The sequence below is a fragment of the Gambusia affinis genome, linkage group LG18 (genome assembly GCF_019740435.1).
Source record: "Gambusia affinis linkage group LG18, SWU_Gaff_1.0, whole genome shotgun sequence".
NCBI lineage: Eukaryota > Metazoa > Chordata > Actinopteri > Cyprinodontiformes > Poeciliidae > Gambusia > Gambusia affinis.
The window spans coordinates 17,039,817-17,064,095 of NC_057885.1; the positions used below are offsets into that span (position 1 = coordinate 17,039,817).

Here is a 24,279-nt window from a genome sequence, read left to right on the forward strand (position 1 = left end):
ATTTAAAGGGAAAAAACAACCGCATGACTCCATAAAAAAAAAATCAAAAAAATCAGCCAAACTCTTGCGACTGCAGTCACATGTATGACACGCAAATCCCTATCAGGACTCGGCTGTAAATCAGACGGCTTTCTGCGCTTTTGTGCGTTTCGGCGAACACAGAGCGGGCCAGTGTGCGCCGCGAGCGAGCCCGGCGTCTCTATAGATGAGAAAAGCCGTGTGATATTTATGTGAGTTTTATTTCCCCGCTGTTCTCACTGTAAACAAAAGCCTGGTAGACGGCTCCATCTCCAGAACGGCGGGGGCGGAGGTGGGGGGTGTTGCTCTAGAGAGGGGGAGAGGGGGGGGGACAACAAAAAAAACACGGGGAATGATAAAGGTTGTAAATATTTGCCGTTGCCGGGGCCGTGCTCTTGTGCAGAACTAACTGGCCCTCTGCTGGGGTTCTGGAGAAAGCAGAGCTGGAAGACCAGTGGGGGGATGGAGGTGGCGGCGGTGGAGGGGGTTCTGCAAATAACACAGCGCTTATAATCCCATGGACGAGTGCCAGAATGTTTTATGCTTGCTTTAACGCAGATTATATTACACTCTAATTAAACATTCTATTCACAACGAAGGAAACCCTGCGGATTCGATTCTTCTCCGAAAAGGCCTGGTTGAGTTTTGAACTCGGGGCGGCCCCAGAGTGAACGGCCCAGACAGTCTCCAGCCGTCTCAAAGAGCAGCTCCCACTTGCTTCCTTTTATACGGCATTCCCCCCACCCCTCATATATAGTCCCTCCATAGCGGCGCATTCACACCATTGTAGCGGGTCGCGCCGCAGTCCTCTCTGGCTTTTCACGCCCCTCGTCCTCCTAAAGTCCATTTAATCATTGTGAGGAATGATGTAGGAAATCCATTGTCGCTTACACCCCCCCCCCCCCCATCCCTTCAGCTCTTTCTGGGTATTAGTAATAACTGTGACAAGACAGCAGATGAAAGGGCTAAAATCTTTAATCGAGAGTGTTTCAGCGGCTTTTAGTCGGGCATTTTAATTCTGTCAGGTCACTTAAATACGGGGGCCTTAATCAGGGCAAGCCGTTTTGTTAAAATGCAGTGGCATGCTCGTCTTATTTTATTGAGATCGGGCCAAGAGCGCGTTTACAAGCAGAGCCTGGGCTTGTAACCATAAGTCACTGTGCAGAGGATGTCCTCTTGTAATGTTATGGGTTTTGCTAGGAGACAAAACGAGTGTAGTGCTGCCATGTTTATGGTTATGGTACAGCTTCTTGATTCTGAGGTCTTACCTCGCTCCACCGCGCATCATCAGCTAAACGAAGGCAGAACAAGTTATGGAGCTGTGAAGACGTTGTTTGGTTTCGCTTTTGTTTTTTTTTTTTATCACACTTAAATGTTTTATAGCATCAGACTAATTTTCATATTAGGCACATCAGACCTGAGGAAATACAAACTGCATTTTGTAACCGGTTGTGCCACTCTTGCCATTAAGTGTTTACAATAACTGGTGGTGAGTTTTTCACATTCCTGTGGAGGAATGTTGGCCCGATCTTCTTTCCAGAATTGCTTTAACTCACTTGGGCGTACCGCAAGATTTTCACCCTTGAACAGCATGTTTAAGGACGCAAAGCAGCATCTCAATCAGATTTAGGTTTTCTAAAGAGAAGATTTAAGGTTTCGATCGAAAGCTAGGTGAAGCAGCAAAGCATTCCTCGACAATCACACCACCACCACCGTGTTTTCCTGGTCGTTTGATTGTCTTTTTTTTTTTTTAAGATGTTTTATAACAGATTTAACAAATTACACATTTTCCAAAAAAGTTCCACACTTCTCCCATCAGTTGACAGAATATTTTTCACAGACGTCTTGGGGATCACTAAAATATTAATATGGAAGACTTTATGCTTTTTGATATCTTTATGCCTACTTCATAAAGAGCTCTGTCTAAGTGTTTTAGATAATATTCCAGTGATGATTTTTTATGTGGCTGGTAAAATTTAACTGAGCGGTCCAAAGAAATGCTGTGATGGGTCTGGGAGATCAATTAATCAAAGCTTTGGCTTGTGAAGATTACATTTTTTGGGAATACTGGATGTTTTTCCACCAATCAACTCCTTGGGTTTCCATGTCCATCTTGTTTGCAACATCAATTTATTTGGACTTTGACAGAGAACTAATATTGTTAAATTACCAGAATAAAGTGGTAGTTTTATGAGAACGTTGCCAAAACATTTAAAAGAATTTAAATGAGGAACGTTGAGCACCTTGTAAAGTTATAGTCGATTTACAGATAAGGAAATACTTAATCTTTTAACACATCAGCATCAAATTTTGAAACAGGCTGAGTCTGTTTTAAAGAAAGAACTTTTTTCTCAATAAAACAACTTTTTCCCTCATAATTTTAAGACATTTTTCTGGTATAATTGCAACTTTACTTTGCTAATATAATGACTATATTCTTGTAATTAAGCAAAAACATCTCACAGCCTAGCGCTTATCCTGTCATGCAACTCCCAGAAGGGATGATTGAAATATTTTCTGTAATTTGTCATAACATTTTTGGAAAAGAAAGCAAGACAAAAACATCCATTATAATGGGAAATCGAATCTGGTTTGAAAAAATCAGATACTTTACTTTTACGCCACGTTACCCACCTCTGTTTTAATGCCCAATGTGACAAGAGGGCGATTACTTTTTCACACCGGTCCAGGTTGGTTTGGGTCGCTGTTTCCTCTTCTAAGATTATCATTTAAAAATCCAGTGATTGCCTAAGAATGCTTGTTTAAAGATCTGAAACTTTTAAGTGTGACAAAAAATGGCTTAGAGGGCTAAACCTTCTTTATCTCTTCCTCCGTCTGTCTCCGCCTGACATGCAGCCTAACAGCAGTGGTCAGGGGGTTGGGAAGGTCCCAGGCCACTTCACCCCGGTTTTGGCTCCATCCCCGCACCACGGCCCGGTGCGACCCGTCACTCTCTCCATGCCCGACACCAAGCCCATCACCACATCAACAGAAGGTAGGCTGACGCCGCGTACAGGCATCTACCGCATGCTGCAGCTCCAGTTTATGATTTATGAATATACTGAAAAGATTTTTCATGAAACTCAGGGCAAAAAAAAATCTACTGTAACTTTCATATATTTATGGGTCAAAAGTTCTGAGAAGTCCTGATTTAATTTCTGACTAAAATTTAAAAAAATCACATTAATGAAGACTAAAAGCTTGTATTGACAACATCAGTACTATTTAACATACGTAGCTGGCATTAAATTGTTTTTACTTGTTTTTAATGTGACACTTTCAGATGGTAAGAGCATTATATTTTATTTTTAAATATTTTTAGATGTAATATTTTTTGTTCTTTTTACATATTTTTTTATTTTTAATCATTTATATATTATTATAAATATTAATATTAAAATTTTATTTTAATACTTTATATTTACTATTTCATTTTCCTTTTTTTGTTCAGAAAAAAAACTTTATTCCTCATTCCTAAATGCAACAATTGTTCACATGGCTCCAATGATAACATTTAAAGAACATGTTATATGTTTTAATACACAAAATAAATGAAAAGCATTAATTTACTTTTATAGGGAAAATATTACATCTATAATAGAAATATCCATCCATCCATCCATCTATTTTCTAACACCTTTGTCCCTAGTGGGTCGGGTCGGGTTCTGGTACCTATCTCCAGCTAACGTTCTGAAGGGTACACTTTTAACAGAAACATAAGATTGGTATTTTTCCCAGTTTATGTAATGTTTGTTGGAATTACTGAACAATCAGAGTGGGCCAATGAATGAGCCTTGTTGGTCTCCTCTTGTTTTTTTTGTGATGGTAATTTGTTTTATTGATATTTCTCACACTAACAGTTGCTATTCTCTCTTAGCTTATTGTAACTATATCATCTCTAAAGACTTTATTCACAACCTTTTAAAATGTAATTTTTTTTATATAGTTGTGTTATTTTCTTGAAAATAAGTAAGTGGTCCGACAACTGAGCCCTGTGGGACGCCCCCAGCTCTTTTTCTATGTAGTGTTTATGGTGGCAGATATTTAATGACGTCAAATTCACTTTTATTCAAAGCTACCTGGACCAAAATTGTCTCTTCTGTTTTTTTTTTTTTCTTGTGATGACTCGTCACTCAGGCTACTCAACTCCTGGCACCCCAACGTCTAATCGTTTTGTAGGCCTGAGTCCCAGAGATCCCGCCTTTCTGCACCAGCAACAGGTGAGCTGTTATTCTCTGTTTCAGCATTAAGCTCTTCCTCTTAGTCTGATTATTTTCATCCCCCACTTCTGAAAGATATATATATGTATTTATATATATATAAAAAAGAGCAGATCTGAACAAACTGGCAGAACAGCTTCTTTCACAGTTGATGTGTAATGAAGCTAAAAACAAACAAGCTCATTCCCTATCAAGCTATTTTTTTCTTCCTTTTTTATGTCATTTTAGCACAGGTGTTAAAATTTATATTTAAAAACACTTTGTCAGCGAGAGAGTGTGGCTGCGATTTAACAGGATAGTTTAGAGAAAAGAAAATCAAATCTTTTGCTCCATTTAGAGAGAGAGACACACAAAGGTGGAGGGTCACTGTCTTCCTTGTCTCCTCTCTTTCCTTTGCACATTTCTTTAGACACTTCCTTGTACAACACACTCCTTTATTTACAAGCTGATAATAAAAAAAGTGCCGTTGTGTTACTGTAGGATGTCCTCGGACAGAAGTGGCAGCCCTTTGTGTGTGTTTGTGTGTTAGATGCGTTGCAGTTTTGGGGCGTTTTCGGTCGAGAAAGAGAGGCTGCTCCCCTCCACCGTGTCTTATTGAAAGAGTTGGTCCGAGGCCAAGGCTTTTCCAACCACAACTAATTGAATGCATCTGCACACGGCTACATAATGATCGCCGGGTTTCTCCCCGGCTCGGATCTTTATGTTTCGTAAAAATCACAAACCTGGCCTCTGTTTTCTCACTATCTGTCTCTCTCCATCTTTTATTTATTTATCATGGGATTTTGAAAAATTTGGATTTAAAATAGAGGGGAAACAAAGGGGGAGATGTTAGTTTTTTAGTCTGGCTTGGGACACTTTTATTCCACTCAGGAAAAGAGAGAGGAGAAGGAGGAGAGGGAGGAATCACTTGGCTGATGTCGTACAGTTTGTCTTCCACATTTTCTGGTAGCCGTGTTTTTTGTGGGGCATGAAGCGAGCTCAGAACACAGCAGCGATCCGAGTGCAGCTGCTGAATGTCGTCCAGCGATTTGCTCTCAGACTCGCTCCAGATTTTAAAACACGAATCAGCCAAGATGTATAAATGTCCCCCAAAGAAATCCAGCAGCAGTATTATTGACCACAGTTTGGAAAATACCTAAAAATGAGACGATTACAACCTTCCTCAGGATTATTAGCTCGTGTTCCCGAAGGTTTTTTCCTTCCCAGCGACTCATCTTGTGTCTTCTTGTGTCTGTTTCTGTTTTGGTCGTATTTGAAGACCTGGACTTCGGCCCCTCGGGGCAACAAAAAAAGGAGACTCGATCAGAGCCAAGTCTCTCAAGACTAAACAGTTTCTCAAAATACTCCGTCATTGTCCTCATCTGGCAATGGTGTGTTTATTGTGTCAAGCCCATGAGGTTTTTGCGCTTCGAGATGATAAACTGTGAGCGTTTTGTTGCAACGCTGAGCAGCACTGGGCCTCTTCTCCTCTTTATTTGTGCTCATATTTAAAGGATTTGCACAAGACCTTCTTTAGATTTCAAACTAAAATAATCGGGATGAAATAATATTTCTTGCAAAAAGCATTCATACTCCTCAGACTTTGCCATATTTTGTCATGTTTCGACCACAAACTTTAAAGTTGTGCCTGTTTTGTTTAGCTACTCCAAGCTTGGGATATTTTTACCACACCTTAAACTTCTCTGTAGCTTCACCTCTGAGTTGTCTGCTGATCTCCTTGGTCTTCATGATGCCATTTGTTTACCGATGTTCTCCAAAATAATCTCTGAGGCCTTCACAAAACAGCTGGATTAATGCTGAGATTAAATTACAAGACAATTGGTTGCTCTGGTATTTTATTTAGCAGATTTTCATTTGTCATTTGTCAAATTATCTTATCCTTTTACGTTTTAAAATTACATATTAACAATATTCTTCCAATTCACAAGCATGTGTTACTTTAAGATCCCTTGACATTTGCGAGAGTAATGAGACAAAATTGGAGAGCCGCTGCATGTAAATATCTTCTGATATTTGTTCAAACTATATTTATTTGAGCTGAAATTGCTAAATTATTCTAAAACTAACAGATTGGAAGAGTTTTACAATTAAAGGGGGCCTTTAAAATTTACGATAATGATAAATTACACACACGACACATTTGGCTTAAAGACAGAAAGAAAGAAAAAACCCACAACAAAAACAAAACAACAACATCACACCTGCTGTAGGAGTCGCAGGCAGTGAGCGTGTGAAAACCCCTCCATTCATCTCCTGCCTTGGTTAACCCCTCGAGGGAATGCCACCGTGGAGCATTCCACAGGGAGAGATCTGTGATCAGATGTCATTTGGTATTATCTAAGGAAGGATCCTAATCCACAATCTGCCCGCATCTGTTTGCTAACGTTCCCCGGCTCCGTCCCCCCCCTTTCTTTTTTTATTTTTTTTCCTCCTCCTTCTTTTTCTTCTTCTTCTTCTTCTTCTTCTCCCCTGCTGCCCCGCGCCGCCGCTCTGATGTGTTGGTGCCAGCGGACAGATGGCGAGCCCCTCGAGGAGCGGTGGGCACGGAGCGTCTGGCTCAGCCCGCATGTCCTCTCCAAGCTATTGTCAAGCCTCCGGAGTGCGGGAACGACGGTGGGGGATGGAGAGGGGCGCGGGTTCACTTTCCCAACCTTCGATAAACAAAAACACTCTGAATGGAGCAACTTCTCATTGTGTCCTGATTTAGTTTCTCCTCAGCAGCTGTTGATTAAAGGCACAAATTTTAAGTTTTCACTGCTGCTGTCTCACGTTTAGCTCAGTAACAGGCTGAGGACGTAGAGAAACGTCTCCCTGAATAAAAGAATTAAACCGTCCAGGTGCTAAGAGAGAGAGAGAAAAAAGAAAAAAAAAACAAGAGCACATATCTTGACCGCTGCAAATGGCTCTGAATATTCAGCGTCTTTCTGATTAAATCTCTCTTAAGAGCCTCTGCAGAGCGTCCGCCGCTGCACAAAGAGTGCTAACGGTGCACTTTTTATCCCGATGCATTACTAAATGAATGCGTTGACCACAGGGCAAGGTTAGGTTGGTGTTTGGCAGGGATAGCTCTCAGCTGGATTGCAGACACGTGCGGCCGCATAATGCATGCAGGGGAGACGACGAGGTCTGTGTGTGTGGCTTTTATGTTGCAGTAATTTGTAATCTGTATGTAAGGTTGGCGTGTTTTGAAATGCAAGATGAAGAAAGAGTGGGGAAAGGGAGGGTTAGCAGTACGTGTGAGCGCGGGTGCGTATGCGTGTGTTTGTGTGTGTGGTTTAACTTCATTGCACTGTGACCCCAAATCAATAAAAACAGTTAGCTAATGAAAAAATAAAGTCTGCATGCTGGGGGGCATGCGCACTCCGTCCCAGACCGGGGAGAGCGCTCTGCAGTGAGGCGGTGGTTATCGACGGGGTGCATGAGTCGAACGTGTTGCACGGCTTCGCCGGCTTCAGCAGGTGGAGCCCGTAGTGACTGCTCCCAGATGAAACGCAGTGCTTTGCAAAACCGCTCATGCAGCTGGAGCTTTTCCACATTTGGTCACATTGTGACAACCGCAAGATAAAATGTTTTTTTATTTTTGTTTGGGGGGAGTTGGAGGGGGAGGGAGAGAGTTTCATGTGATGAACCAACACAAAGTAGTGCATAATTGTGGCATAGAAGGGAAAATTGTGGTGAGCGTTTTTGTGTTTGGCCCCTTTCACTTTGACACTCTTAAATAAAATCTCCTGCAACCAAATTAATTCCAGTGTGAATCCAGCTGTTCTGTGAAAGCCTCAAAACTTTAGTGAGCAAACATGGAGACCAAGGCACACTGCAGACGACACATCAGGGAAAACGTTGTGGAGCAGCTTAAAGAAAGAGTAAGAGCATAAAACAATAAACCAAAGTTTGGACTTCCCATTTTTATCTCCATGCATCGTCTGAAACTGGGAGGTGTACGGTGCAGCTGCAAAGCTACCAGGACATGAATTTAAATCAAAGGCTGGCCAGTAATCAGAAAAGCAGCCAAGAGCCCCCTGACAACTCTGGAGGAGTTGCACAGATCTGCAACTCCAAATGGAGAATCTCTTATCCTGAGGACTATTACACTGCAAAAACACACAATTTCACCAAGTATTTTTGTCTAGTTTCCAATGCAAATATCCTGGTACACTTGAAATAAGAAAAAATAAAAAAACATACTAAAAAGTAGCTTTTCAGCAAGATATAGGAGGTTATTTTAAGTCAGTGGTACTAGTTTCACGTATAAATGAAATAATCCCTCAATGGAACAAATACTTTTTTAGCAACATTAAGGAATTATTCGCTTAAAAGAAGCTCCTGTATCTTACTGAAAACTTACCTCTAGGTCAGTTTTCCCTTTTTTTTAAATTTATTTAGATACTTGCACTGGAAACTAGACCAAAAATACTTGGTAAGGTTTTGTGTTTTTGCAGTGTAGTGGCGCATTTTCTGATTATCGTGAAAAAGATATGAGCAGAAAGCCTCTGGTGAGAGAGGATCATAAGAAGTGGAAAAATGTGACAAGGTCATCTGAACAGTGGAAAACTAACACCTGAACGCAACACCTCCATTTTGAAACACAGCGGCGGAAGCATCATGCTGTGTCGATTAGTCAAGGCTTAAAAATGGACGTTGACAAAAGCTCTCCATCAAATCTGACTGAGGTTTTATAAAAGACTGGAGACCGTTTCAACCTCTTAATGTGCAAAACCCCGAATTTAAGCTGGAACAGGTTGAAATTCTGACATTTAGACTCGATATAAACTCATCTCATTCTTTAGACTTTTATTTGTTTCAAACAAAATGAAAGCAAAGCATAAGTTCCCTTCTATTTCACCATTGCTCACTACTTTGTGCTGTAAAATTCCAAAAACAAAGTTTGTGTTTATGACATGACAAAATGTGGAATAATTCAGAAAGCATGAATACTTTTGTAAGGTACTATTTATATATGCCACTCACATTCTCTAACCAACTAACTCCATTAAATTTTCCTTAACTTCCAGGTTAGCTGCTGCCACTAACTCTAACTGCATGCCCCCCCCTTCATGTCTGCTCTTAATTGACTGTAATCCCTACTTCACCAAATTACATATATATAGAAAGAAAACTACAGTTTATCAAGTACATATGTTTTGAATTTTGGGCCCGTTCTGAGGTCCTGCCCTTGTCCTGCATGCATGTGTGTATACAGTGTTGAGTTGTAGTGTAATCTGAAGTGGAAGTTGTCTTGGCCCAGTGATCTGACCGCTAGGTTTCAATTGACAGCTGAGGAAGTGTGACTGGAGCGTGACTCAAAACGGCAGGCATTATGGCCCCAGTGCCACTGACGACACTTTGGGGATTGCTTGGCAAAGGTAACCTTTTCGTTCTTTTCATCTGCCGTCTCCCTTCTGTCTCACACATCACATGTATTTACACTTTTACCCTTTTAAAATTTAATGTCTGCTCTTTATTTTTTGACATCCTCACATAAAACAACATTTAAGACAGCGATGTTCTCGCACTTGAGTTGTGGCTCCTATTAATGCTGCAATTGCTCCATGCATTTCTTTGATGAAAAAATTTTTGAAAGTTATTGGCTTTTTTAAAGTGTTTCACTCCCTCCTTTTTGTTCTTTTCTCCCCTTTATTCTGACTTAAGCACTTCCCTTGCAATTATTAAGCGTTTTCTGCTTTGCTAAGTCATGTTTAGAAATGCATTGCTCAGGCTTTTACCGGCGATAAACATTTCCAGTTTTCTTTGAGGTCTGGGCTGATCATTTCCACTGCAACACATGCAAACTCACCTGTGTAGACTTTACTTTAGTTATAAAAGCAATTGCAGCAATCATTGACCATAAAAGACAAAAAGTACTCCATGTTCCTTGGTTGGAGACTACCTCAATCAAGCCAAATGGGAGTACCTTTGGTTCGAATCCAACAGAAATTAGTGGGACTCCCGCTAAAGATGTGTAAAAAAAAACCCTTTAAATATAGTAATCATTTTATTACCGTAGCTTAATCTCTCTCTCTTTTTTCTTTTTTTTTTGAAATACGACATTTAACTTGACTGCATTTACCAAATGGGAATAAAATCCTGAAGTAAGAAACATCCTAACCGAGTTTTTATCTAACTCAGCCATTCAACGTTTATCTGAGTCCATGAAATGTAAGTGAAGCCTTTTAAAATTTAGAATCACATTTTTGTAAGTTGATCAGATGCCTGAGCTTCTCATTCTGTGTGACTTAAACAAAATCTCCAAAAACAAAAATGTGCAAGAGAACTGCAGCAAAGGAAAAAAGCACCTTAGCGTCACCAGCTCTGCTGTTTAAAGGTGTCTGCTAACTTTTTGTCCTGTCATTACAAAGATAAACAGCAGGGGCCACAGAGGCTCCAAGTTTAATGTAAAGCAAGAATGAGGCTGTAGAAAAGCACCACATTGCCACTCTCAATGCATGGTGGAGTATGAGTGATGCTGTGGGCCCATTCCTCTTCCTAAATCCATGGAACTAGAGTAAAACTTAAAATAAACTCTTTGAAACATCAAACATTTTGACAAGAATGCTGTGTCTGTTTTCCAGTGGTTTAAAGCCTGACCATCATGGAGCGTTTCAACCAAAGCTTAAGGCCAAATCAAGACAGGAATCGGTTCATCAGACACAAAATCAGTATTTTTTAATAGTCATTTCAGCCATCAGATCTTAATCCTACAGAAAACCTGCAAAGTGAAATGATTCTATCTTACCTTATTTTCCCCTCCTCTTTATTTTAAGCGTGAAATGACGCTTTAGTTTTAGCAGGTTGATTTATTGTAAGGGTTTTCATTCATGTTCATCAGGTGGCACTGAATGTCCCTAACCCTTATTTGATTCGTGGTGAACTTATAATGGTTGGTGTTTTTACCGACCGCTAATGGGGAGAGTTTTGAGATTACTCCATTTAATGAACTGGGGGTGGGGGGAAGTCCAGTGTTTTAGTATTTGTTTGGTGCAGAATCCCTTTAAGAACATTCTCAATTTACACAGAGAATAATTAAAATTCAGTATTAGTGTTTCTGTAATGAAACAGCAAGAAAAAAATCATGCAATGTAATAATTTTGCAAGATTTTTTTTTTTAAATAATCAAAAAGCCTCGTTTGAGGTACGTCACGGCAGCCAGGGAGGAATTATCTGGTCTTTGCTTCATCTTGACCCGATGCTCTGTTGTGTTTAACCTAAAGATACAGATTACATCCTCCATCTTGTTTCCACATTGTGTTTCTCTCTCCTCTCTTGGGGGGGAGAGAAAGAAATCCTGAATCGTTTTCAGCATGGCAGAGCAGGCGAGCTGAGCTAAGCCTTTTCCTGTTTGCCTGTACCTCCTTTTCCCCTGGATGTGCAGACCTGTGTGTGCGTGTGTGTGTGTGTGTGTCTGTGTGTACAGGTCAGTTTGCATTTGGTGGAGTTATAAACACAAATGCACGCAGCACAGACCCCCTTAACAGGCCTCTTAATAGGCGGGTAGAGGTAGCAGAGAGAAATGCCTGCTCTTTTTTTTTCTTTTTTTTCCACTCACACTCCATGTGACTGTACAGTACAGTAATGAGGAGAAATAAGTCGCCTGAATTTAACTCATTTTATTTATTTCATCCCTCCCTCTGTTTAGCTGTCCAGCCCAGGGAGCTGGACTCCATCGGATCTCTTTTATCCGTGTCGCCCTTTAAACTGAAGCGCGTCTCTCCAGCACCGTAGCGTCCAAATTGAAAAAGCTGCCAGACTCGCATGTTGCCATTGTGCAGGAAATGGGTCAGCAATCCATTAAGATGCCATTAGATAATCTAATTTAGCGAGCTAATCCTTAAACGAAGCACGCTGTACAGCCGGGCTGTGCTTTGCGAGGTTTGGGAACGCCGAGTTAGTTAGGCTGTCTTAAAGGTTACCTGAGGAAACGCAAACATGGAGGTCGGGTTGCTTGAGTGCAAGAATAGCTTACATATCGCATAATATCGTGAACTGCAAAAAACTGGGAACAACTTAGCAAACCCGTCATTTTCTGTGTCCTTTTTTTCCCCCTCCTAGTTATTCAGCATTTATTTTAAGCCCATTCAAGCTGAGTCACCTCTTGAACTTTTCAACATGTTATCATGTTGCAGCCACAAACCTCAGTGTATACTCTGTGGCAAACCACCACAAAGATGTGACTGTAAATAGTACAAAACGATACAAGCAAATCTGAAAAGTGTGGTGTGCATTTGTACGAGCCCACTCCACTTCCACTCCAGCGAAAATCCTGTGTTGCCTTTTGAACATAATTAGTGAATTGTGATTTTTTTTTTTTCTTGGTTATTTAATCATCTTTAAAGGTTTCAGAGGTTTGTTGGAGAACATTGGAGACATTTGGCAAGAGTAAAACCCCAAAGGTTACGACATTACAAGTTCCCAGAAGCCATGTGGGGGAAGAAGGTGCTCTGGGTAAAAACATGCAAAATGCTGTAAATTGAATTAAAATAACACTGCACATCAGCTTGAACACACCATCTGCATCATAGGGAAACATGGTGGTGGCAGTATCATGCTGGAGTTAATACACCTGCAAAAATACACCTGAGACATGGGACAGCAGGATGAGCCTAAATGTACAGCCACAGCTGTTAGAATGACCTAGTCAAAGTCCAGCTATTTTCCAAAGGAGAGTTATATTAAAAATACATAGATAGTTAGGAAAAGACACGCTCCAAGAGATTTGCAGCTGTAATAGCAGCTACAAGTGGTTCTGCAAACTTTTACATTAACCCCAAACTTTTGGAGATTATTTCACGTGTGGAGTATTTTGAAACTCCATGGCCGGCACACGCCAGATCCTGAAGTTTTGTGGTTTTAACTTGACGGAATCTGTCAAAGTTTAGGCGGTATGAACACTTTTGCAAAGTGCTGCGCAAGCCTCAGAGCAGAAGCGGCGCAGCTTTTGCTTTATAGGACGCAGATACGGCCTGACAGCCATCGATTTTAATGAGATTAAGAACGATTTGCACACAAAGACCCGCAAGTGCCCTTTTGTAGCTGTGTGGTCTCCCCCACCCCCGTTTTAATGTAAGCCATTACATTAAAGAAGTTTCATAAGGAAAGAGAAACAGAGAGAAAGAGAGAGAGAGAGAGCTGCAGCCCCCTGGCCCGCTCTGTGCGCTCTTTGTTTGGCAAGGTAGGAAAAATTTAATCCCTCGTTTCCTGTCCGATGATTTTTGGCAGGACTGGAGGAGAGAGGGAAGGAGGGAGGGAAGAAAGTAGGAGTAGAAGGACTGGTCGGACAGGAAAAAAGAAAAACTGTTAGAGGATTAGCCTTCAAGTCTTTTTTTATTTAACTCTTTGCGAGCTGGAATGTAACAGAGCTCTTGTGATTTTTGCTTTTGTTGTGAACACATCTCCGCTGCTTTCTCGTTCCCGTCTTTTCACTTCATCGTTCAGGCAGCTGGTGTTTTCACGCCCCGAGCTGAATTAAATTTGCACTTTCTTTGTTTTAAGCGCAACAACTGCGGCTAGTGGTTGGTGTGAAACTCAGACAGACTGAAGAGTTGCTTTTCATGAGACTCTCTCTCTCTCTCTCTCCATACTCCTTAAACATTTCACTCTTTTTACTTGAAATCTGCATCGCAGGTATTCTCATCCGAGGCGAGGGTGGCGCGTTGGTGCACACCGAGGAAGAAAAGGAGAGTAAAGAGGATGAGGAGGAGAAAAGGGGGGGCTAATTATCTGACATCTACGCAGCGCAGCACCCCTCGGGAACAACATGCCGCTTGTTCCCGCTCGCGTTTTCAGTTAGCACCGTTGCTCCCCAGGAACAATCACCGTGTTGTTTTGCCATTAGCGTGAGATGAATAGGGATGGGGCAGCTTTGTGCACAGACCCCCACTCTCCTTTTTTTAACCCCCTCTTCTTCTGTGCAGAGGAGCGGGCACTGCGTCACGACCCTCTCACATGATCCGGGATCACCTCCGCTTAGTTCAAACCAGTCGTGTCACATGTCTTAGTATGCGATTCTCACGGTATTAGTAAAAATACTGCGTATATAAGTCTGTTTCTTTTAACATTTTCACAATTTGAGTAAATATTTTTTGAAACTGATACATATATTTTGTATTGGAGGTGGTTAAATGTTTCCAGATTCATAAAGAAACTTAAAAAATCGTTTGAAATAGCACGCTAAGTAGCAAAATCTAAATTTAGCATTGTTAGCGGCTACTGGTTAGCCTTCTGCCTACAAATTCAGATACAGCACCTTGTGTCTGTGCATTTTTTTAATGTTCTGACAATTTGAGTGAATGTTGTTAGAAACTAATCCATATATTTTGTAGTGGAGGTCATTAAATGCGTTCCAAATTCATAAAAAAAACTGAAAATAATTGTTTAAAACAGCAGCTAAGTAACAAAATCGAATCTTAGAATCATTAGCGGCTAATTGTTAGCATGCCACAGTATATTTGTAGAGTATCTACAAATTCAGACACTGCACCTTAAATATACCATACCCACTGTGAAACCTGGAGGTAGCAGCATCATACTGAGGGGATGGTTGTTTTCAGCAGGGACAGGGAAGCAACAACCATTACCACCTTTATGTTCTGGTTAGTTATTCGGATAAAGCCTGCAGTTAGCTACTTAACAGACGAATATGCTAGTTGATTGTCAGATTTGTGGCTCTCCTTTAGTTTCCATCTCTTTGTTGTTTTTTTTTTTTTTTTTTTACAATTTACTTCAGCTACTTCTCCTTCAGTTAACATCAATCATTGTGAAAAAAATACGCACTTTTCCCCCTATGTCGATTCGAGCTACATTTTTGTAGTAGCCACTAAGACAACATTTGTGTTGTGATGACTCTTTACATCATAATTTTCGAGTTGTTAGGAATACAGTACCTGTTGGCTACGACATTTAAGCTATAAGGGGTTCATATTTTTCACGCCAGTGTGACTTTCAGCCTGTTAGATGTCATCTTCTTGCAGTAGATGCCCACAACAATAAGTGAAAGAAAAATAGTGAGCATACTATGGAGCAAAAGTTTTATTATTAATGTGGTTGCTGCATGATTTTCTAATAACATGCAGCCCTGTTAGCAAAGTTATTTTTTTCTTGAAAAGAAGAAGCGAGTGACAAACATAGCTTTCTTCTTTCAGCCAGCTGACCGGCATTGCTCTGTGTTACTCAATGCTCCACTGAGCTGGAGAAAACTTGAGTCACTTCACTTTTCCCTGGAAAATAATTAAAAGGATTTGTTATTTCTTGTTTATAATAACTACATTAATCTGCAAAAAGGAGAAAGCTCTCAGCATGTCGCTAACCATTATTTCTGTGTCTTTTTGTGTGTTTTCTTTTTCCAGTCCTGGTACCTGGGCGAGCTTAGTTCCATTCCAAGTGTCGAACGGGACTCCGATTCTGCCAACAAATGTCCACCAGAACTACAGCATAAACATCATTGGTGAACCGCTGGTCCCCGCCGAGTCCGGGAACTGAGCTCATCGAGGCTTGACCCACCTCTGCCCTCCCCCCACCCAGGGTGGGAGGGTGGGGCAGAGCTAGCACTACAGGTGTCTGCAGCCATGGATGAAACCAGCAAAGCAGCAGGTGCTGCATAAACCCCCTCCTCATCAATCTCCTCACCTTCGACCTCCCGACCCCCCCCAGTCTCACCTCTTCCACCTCCCCGCTCCCACTCCTCTTCCTCATCCTGATGATGATGATGGACAATGGCCCTGAAGTAAAGATGATGAGTGCACGGCTCAGAGGAAGGAAGAAAAGCTTCAGGTCTGATGTCTCCTCGCACACATCCACCCACCCACCCACCCACCCACCAGTCAGTTGTTGCGTTTGCAGAACTTTTTTCAATCCATCTGAATACTGTGATGTATAGATGCCTTAATGTTTAATTGCATGACACTCTAGACTCTTGGCAGTAATTCCTACTTATTGTTCAACGTCAGAGGAAGGTGAAAACCATTTTGAACGCCTCGCAACACACACACACACACACACACACACAGTCAACCGAGGGGGGGTCTGCAGATACATCCCTGCCTGGTGGATGGCTAAGAGACTCTGAACGAACGAACGATTCACTGTGTACACCGTAGGAACAAAAAAAAAAAAAAAAAAAAATTGTGAATTCAGAGTGTTTTTTTTTTTTCCTTCCGTTTGATTTCAGTTTACTGTGATACGATTCTTTGTTTTTAAGGAAAAAAAAAATGTGTTGACTTTGTTTCTTTACTGCTACTTATTTCAAGAACTAATGTAAACACTTATGGGGAGAGTTGAGAACTCTCGATGCAGTTTTTAAAAAAAAAAACACTAAATGCTAACAGCTTGACATTGGACCCCTCCTAAAAAAAAAAGAAGAAAAACGACTCGCAAGTCCTTTTCAAAAGGAATGTAATAATAAAAGAGGAAGAAAAAAAGAAAAAATTTGCGACAGAGGCAAGTGCAATTTAAATTTTTTTTGAAGGGAAGCTATCAGTCTGACTGCCCTAAGACTCTAAAGGAAGGGGGATAGTTATTAAATGTTTAAGAATATGATTTCAGCCACATATCCATCTCTTCGCATGAGTAAAAAGTGTGAAAGGCAGTTTGAAGACGAGCATAAAGCTACCTGTGCAACAGAAAAAAAAAACAGCACTTAATCTGATCTGAGCACTTCCCATCACGATGGGCAATTTCTTTTTTCTTAAACAATCTAAAATAAGTCGAGACATTACACACACAAAGTGTGCGTGAAAGAGACATTTTGTTTCAATTAAAAAGCATTTGGCCGTCAGCTTATAAAGCTTATGTGTACAGTTATTATCCATGCCAATGTACTGTAATCTTCATGGGTAAAGCTACAGCTTGTGCAAGGCGAACTCTAAAGTGGAAGAGGGTGAAAACTGAAATTATGAATCCAGGTGGTGGCATATCCCCGAAATCAAGATCTCTGCATGGCAATCCCGCAGCTGTTGCCCCTCCAGTCCAGACAACACACACACACACATGCATATATATATATATATATATATATATATATATATATATATATATATATATATATATATATATATATATATATATATATATACACACACACACACGCCCACACACACGAGAAAAAAAAATCTCTCCGATACTCCTAATTTTGCACGACGACATATAGTCCACATTACGTGCCTTGCCTTTGAATATAGAGACATCACTACAGTTGTTTTTGCTGCATTTATCATTATAGAGAGAGAAAAAAAAATTAACATTTTTATGATAAGAATTGTTTTGTACTTTGAATGAAATTGTTGATTTTTAACTTCATGTACTACTCTATCTCACAGTTACATTGCATATCAAGGCTGTGTATAGTTGCTGTTTTAAAGTTTGTAATCTACCAGCATTTGGTTTTTTTTCAGTATTTTGGTGGTTTTTCTGATAACCTTTCATCTTTTTGTTTTCTCTCTTATCTTCAATGCTCATTTTCTTCATCTTCCCGTTACTATTGTGGAGGGTGGAATTCAGAAATATGAAAATTATGCAATACCAAGTTTTGCCTATGTAGGTAGTGCTTATAGATGTGTCAATTATTAGAGGCTAGTTTGGAGATAGAAAATATGGTAATGCATTTATTTTGTTGATGTTGTTGTCCGTCGCTGTTGTTGTTGATGATGTTGTTGTTGTTGTTGTTGTGGGTGTTTCCTTTTTTTTTCTTTTTTTTTTTTATTGACCAAAGTGGGGACTGCTTTCTATGCAGTGTAAGGCAAGGTCTGATTTTTATTTTTTATTTTTTTTTCTTGATTCCTCCAGCGTCTACCGAATGACAGTCAGACATGTTTCAGTGTAATATATTTTTTGGGAAAAGGGTGAAGTTTTTTTAGAAGTATGTATAAAAAACATTAGAATTCACCCTATGTAGGTCTTACTACGGCTGCAAAGTCACTAATTAGTCTGCTGTGACTAGGCATGGGTCGGTTAGCCATATCAAGCTACTTGAAGCTTTTAAAGATTTTCACTCACCGCTTTTGAAAGTTTATTTACTAAGAAATAAAATCTCTTTTTCTCCATCTGTAAGAAGCCGCACTGTCGCTATCCCTTCACAGCTGGTTAGCTAGAAAATAAAATCTAAAATACCTTTACTGTACCTACAAAAAAATAATTAGGCTGTTTGAAAATATTTCCAGTTGTCCAAAAACTCAGGAAATGGTAACTAAAGGACTATTACCTGTCACTTCAATCCGACACGTGCAGGATGTAGCCCGATGAATTAACTTGCTAATAATAACCTACAACGCTCCGAAAGTGGTTTCAAACATTGGTGGGAATGTTTAATAGTCTGTGCATTAAACACTAAAACTACTGGTAAAATTAGAGTGTGTTTTTATATATATATCATTGCCTATGTCTGCGCATAAAAATAATGCTTAATTACTAGCTAGCTGAATAAAAGATGCTACATTTACAGAGAAAGAAAATTTCAGCTGTTTAGAAACAATTTTAAAACATGAGACAGTAAAACATAAAAGTGTTCCCCAATTACCTTTAAAGTAAGTCAATTATAAAACTACAATTGAAAAACTATACGCTGATGATCTGACTAATTTACTAGCTAATGTTAGCTAGCTGTACTCCTAGCCTAATTTACTAGCTAATGTTAGCTAGCTGTACTCCTTGCCTTAGGTGTAACATTTGCTGCAATACAGTCGTCTACTTGTAAACTATTAAGTTTAATGCAGGATTTTTCTCAGCTTTTGGTCAAGTCCACATGTCAAAATCAAAATAATACATGCATTTTTATTGACAACTTCATAGCTGCAATAATCTATGTGTTAAATTGTTTTGGCGGCAAAAAGAATAATTGTTTCTATTGTTTTCTATAAAAGCAGTCAGGTTGCGTTAGTTATAAATGTTTCTGTAAATGCCGTAGCCACCGTGGTGTTTTCACTCAAACCCACACCGGCCCATGCCTAACCGTGACACTTTCTTTCAACTTTCCACCTGGGGTGCTAGCATGTAACCTTTCGAAAGGAGCTCATATATTTTACAGGAGAGACGGCTTGACTTGAGCACGACAATCATTGTAGGAGATCATTTTTTTTCTCGTAGAATCCCGGTCGGTCTCAGATCCCGGAGGGCTTCAGCCTCGCCCTCTTGTTCTCTTTTTTCTCGGGAGACGTCAGCCGAATGCAATTCCCGAATAGATGCCTTAACGAACACATCAGCTAAGTGGCCTGTGACCTGCGCAACAATCACACACCAACTAATGCTAGTGAGACCTGTCCAAATCAGTGCCAGACAGGCTCAGGCAAGCCTTTAGAGAGTATTTTATACCTAGTAGATTTGTATAAATGTATATAAACACACATACTCCCCCTTGCAGAATCAATAAAAGTGTGTTAAAGTAATTATTGGACTAGAGAAGAATGTTGTTTTAATGGCCGACTAGAAGCTTAAATAGAATCCACTAGATAAGGACAAATATATAGCACTTAAATAGAGCACATAGGCAATCATCTTCTCCCCCGTGCAGTGTTCAGAAGTCTCAATTTAAACCTCTCAGGCATATTACAGGGCATTATGTATATCAATCATACCGTTGTTAATGTAGAAATCAGAGTTTTCTCTCAGAGAAAAAGCAGCTCTTTTGCACTCTTTCCCTACAATCGTGAAAGAAATATTTCCTTTTCTGAGGGGCGAAATTTTCCCGAGCGCTCTCTGGTGTGAGCAGTAACAAAATGATCCTCAAGTCAAGCTCAAGCTCTTCGTCTTCACCCGGATTTATTATGCAGATTAAAAAAATATATATATATTAATTTTTTTTTAAAAGTCACCCCGTTCTATGTGCACTGTTCTGTCTTTTTAGTTTTATTTTTTTTAAAAAGAGAAAAAAGTGCTTTGCAGCCTTCGGCCATCAGAGACCCACTGAAGTGCATTGTCCCCAAGTGTGTCTGTTCGTGTGTGTGTGTGTGTGTGTAAGGGTCACTGTGCTGTCAGTGTTTGGTAAAATTGGGAGATTGTACATAAAGGTAAAAATCCTGATCGTGTTGCTGGCTGCAGTCTGGTGGGGGTTAAACTCTGCCTCTGCAGCTGAAGTGTGCATGCAAGGCGAAGAGCGGCTGCTGTTTGTGAGCTGGACGTTGTGCGATCGAGTGCCTCTGACGGTACACGAAATGAGAAGATGAGGGTCTTTTTGTTCAAGTAAATAAAACATTTTTTTTGTTTTTCTTTTTAAAATCCTGCCGTAGGACAGGAGTTTGTACACTGTAAACTTTTCTGGGGCGCTCTTCTCTTGAAGATTGCATTTGTAAATCTTCATTTCTGGGGGGTTGGGAGGGGGAAAGCAAGTCAATTCCATTTTAGGTAAAGAAATTTAATTAGCGTTTAGTTTATTTTTTTATTTTAGATGCTGGATTTGAGTTAGAACTCTCCAGGTTGCCCCGAATAGTGTTGTCATCAAGTTTGTATTTCTGTATGTAAAAAAAAAAATAGAAAACGTGGCAGGTTGGAGAGATGTGAAATCAGTAAGAATAAAGAACAACAACAATGAAGGTTTTTTTTATTATTACTATTATTAATGTTATTATTTCTCATTATTCCTAGTGCTTAGATATTACTATTTTTGGGGTGGAAAAACTCCATGAATATTTGAATTGTACTTTGATTAGAGTGGCCATAGTAAGTGTGATGTGACGTTTCTCAAAAACTGTAATTTCTTTTCTCTTCCTTTCTTTCTTTTTTTTAATTTGATAACGTTGTTTGCTTTTTCCTCTCTCAAAATGGGTGTAAATTCTTGTTGAACAAGCTAGTGGTGCGAATGTGTTTGTTGTAGCAGCTGGGAGGGTGATGTCACTTAAACCAGTAAAAAGCAAACAACAAAAAAAAAGAAAATGTATAAAACAACAAAAAAAGAAAATATGTAAAACAACAACAACAAAAAAGAAAATTAAAGGCCACAAATTGCATCTGGCATTAAACGAATGACGAGCAGGGTGAAATCTCCAGTGACAAACGTCCTAAAAAGAATGAAATATTTAGTTTCCTAATGGAAATGTGTCAATCGGTGCTTGCTGCTGGTCATTTTGTCCCTTCCCTAATTTGTACTTTTGCAGTTTTGGTTGTGCCATGCCTGAGTCTTCCGTCACGGGACACTTCGTTTAGTTTCGTTCTGCCTAACAGACAGTTTTACACCCACACTGAGTACATCAAAATGCTCTCACCTGCCTCATGATTTAACTTGCTATTTAAAATAAAAACACATCCTTACGATTTTGTGGCACTAGTGGCTTTTATTAATCAGTAGCCCAATTTAATATTTTCAAATTGAAAAATGTTTAATTGTTCCTTGTTTGCGCGTCGATAATCATATCCTGTTTATGTTTTAGTTTTTTTTCCGTCAGAACAAGTGCACTAACCATTTTCAAGAATATTCATCTCCACAATGGACCAATGGGCAAAACTTAACAGAACATGAGTAATATATGACAAATTAAACAATAGGCAGGAACACATGTAAAATGGTTTTGTTTACAGGTGTTAAATGGTATAAAAGAAGCAACAAAATGAGGGATCATGTTCGAACTCGGTGTATAAAGACAACAACTGACCCAACATGGCGGTTCCCCATTTTGTACGTTTTGCCATTTAATCCCATCCAACTTCAATTGAATGCCTGTAAGCAAACCGCTTTGTTCTTCAAACATTGCAAATTCCTTTAGTTTTACTTTCATTACAAAAAGCATTTTGATGGATATCATTTGTTGAAGTATAAGTACATCCAATTGATTCTGAGTCAAAACGAAGTGTCCCGTGGTCGTTAAACCAAAACTGCTAAAGCATAAAATGACAAGGGAGCGAAACAGACAGCACTCTTATCTAATTTTACTGACCAATTTGTGGTTGATAATGGTCAATAATTAATTGTCTTCTCAAGAATGTCCTATAAGATCAGTATCTACACATCAGTCATTTTGCACTTTTCACATGCTTGATGTACTATATAGAAATCCCCTCCTTTGTATAAATTAAAGGTGCTTCACTTTAGGGTACTTTACTTTTCCAGCTGAGGTTTTTCTTTTTTGTTTGTTTGTTTTTGTTTTTCAGTTTGAATGTCGAAAACGTCCTGAAACTTTATTAAAAAAAAAAAATTTAAACAGTGTTCAATCTGTCTGCAGCATCATGTCAAATCATTATTTTAATTTTTGTCTAAAGTATTACTACTCTAATCATGACAGAGGAACAGGGCAACCATATGCAAGGAGGACCTGTGGCACTCATGCAATACGTGTGGTTTTATTTTTGTTTTACTTGGAGCGTTCTGATGGGACTGAGAGGCGTGCAGGCGTAAAGGAAACTTCGTTTTCATCCCACTCGAGCAATACACATCCTCCATACTTTTGGCTAGCTGCTAGTCACTCAACGTCAGGTTATAAAGCGAACATTCAAACCAGCATTTTTACAGGTTGTAACTCTCACCAAACGGAGATGAGAAGCTAGCAGTGCCTGTTCAAGCTGTCCAAGTGTCTGTTGTAAATAACAGGAGAATGTGATAAACATACCTTGCGTCACTCAGAGGAGAATGTGGCGAAGTCATCTGGAAAATGTGCTTTTCATTACACACTTATTGATTTGTTTTGTAATGTTTTCATATTATAAATATGTCAACACACATGTCCACATCAAACTTGTTCAAAATCTAAAACAATTTTCCTTTTCCGGGGAGTCGGAGCAAAAAGGGTCAGTGCTACATTACGCGCAGTGAAAGGATGAAGTAATGTATTTTCTTTTCTCTGCAGAGCTTATTTGTTGTTTTTGGATTTTTTTTTGTTTGTTTGTTTGTTTTGTGTTTTTTAAACGGGAGGTGGGTAGTGGGGGTTTTGTGGCACTTTCTCTTCCCTCTGCACACACATTTCACTCTGAGGAACTACGGCGGATTTGTACATAACGAACAACAACAACACCAACAACAAAACAGTATGTAAGCAGTCTCCAGTAGTGATCGTAGTTACACTGCAAGTGTGTTCAAGGTCTATGTATGTATCTGAATGTATGTTTTAGAGGAATTTTGGAAACCTGTATTTTTATTTTTATTTTTATTTTATCTTTTTAATTTACAGTCTAGGAGCCACAGGTGTCCATTGTGAACTGTATAGCGAAGGCCTTGATATCCCTTCTTTTTATTGATTTTTAGTAATGCGAAGCATTTAGGCAATGCCTTCAAGCTGGTTACATTTGATGCAGGGGCTAAAATTGCCACAAGATTAAAAATCAGTGTAAATAGAGGCTCAACCTTTTGTGATTGTTACTGTTATATCCAGCCTATACTGCTAGCAGCTGTTTTTACTGCAGTCAATTACTGGAAGTGGATATATTTCCTATGCAAAACTGTTTAAACAATAAAATGAGCTATGCTACAAAAACGACTTCACAACTGTGACTCTTTCTTGTGTTTACCTTTAACATTTGATTAATGAAATAACATCTTATTTCAGTTTTTTGTTGTTGTTTGTTTGTTCTTACTGTACAGATTGTGAAGGAATGTCACTAAAGGTGCTCCTCAGGGATCAGTGTGGGGCCCACTTCAATTATTTTAACTTTTGAGTGATAATGTAGTGAAAAGTATAAAACAGAAAAAGAAAACAGACTATGATAAACGTTTTCTTTGTCCAACTGTCTAAGTGTTCATTCAGTCATCTGTCTGTTTATCAATGCAGTTGATAAAGAAAAGAAAAAAAACAACCTAAAATAATAACTCCATTATTATTATACATATTTCCAGGACTGGTAGTAACAAATGTGCATTTTCAAAAACATTTTCCAGGTTTTTCTCAACAAAAACCCTGTTTCTGTTTATGTGGGGTCAGTAGGCTTTTCCAAAATATTAGTTTCGGTACAGATCGGGTATTAACGTCAAAGTCCCTGTAGCGAAACATTGGCTTTCTCAACAACATGGCAGCTGAGAATCTCTCTTGCTAAAGAGAATAAAAAACTATAAGAGAAGACTCAATTGCATATCATTATACTTAGAAGTAGGATTAGGGTTCTTTCTACAGTGCAGTAAAGAAAAGTCTTCCAAAACTTG

At 39.4% G+C, this 24,279-nt stretch overlaps 1 protein-coding gene across 10 annotated transcripts in view; it reads left to right on the forward strand.

Annotated features, from left to right (window-relative positions):
* The window catches only part of LOC122820399 (nuclear factor 1 B-type-like), an 88,204-nt gene extending 71,968 nt beyond the window's left edge, over positions 1-16,236 (forward strand). For 7 of the 10 annotated variants that reach the window (XM_044097780.1, XM_044097778.1, XM_044097779.1 and 4 more), the window contains 4 exons: positions 2,875-3,013; positions 4,156-4,238; positions 9,513-9,601; positions 15,578-16,236. In XM_044097780.1, coding sequence (XP_043953715.1) covers positions 2,875-3,013; positions 4,156-4,238; positions 9,513-9,601; positions 15,578-15,710 — 444 coding nt within the window. In that variant the 3' untranslated portion in view covers positions 15,711-16,236. The remainder of the gene's footprint in view (positions 1-2,874; positions 3,014-4,155; positions 4,239-9,512; positions 9,602-15,577) is intronic. The other 3 variants (XM_044097785.1, XM_044097784.1, XM_044097783.1) reach the window with 1 other exon arrangement.
* The last annotated feature ends 8,043 nt before the right edge of the window (positions 16,237-24,279 follow it).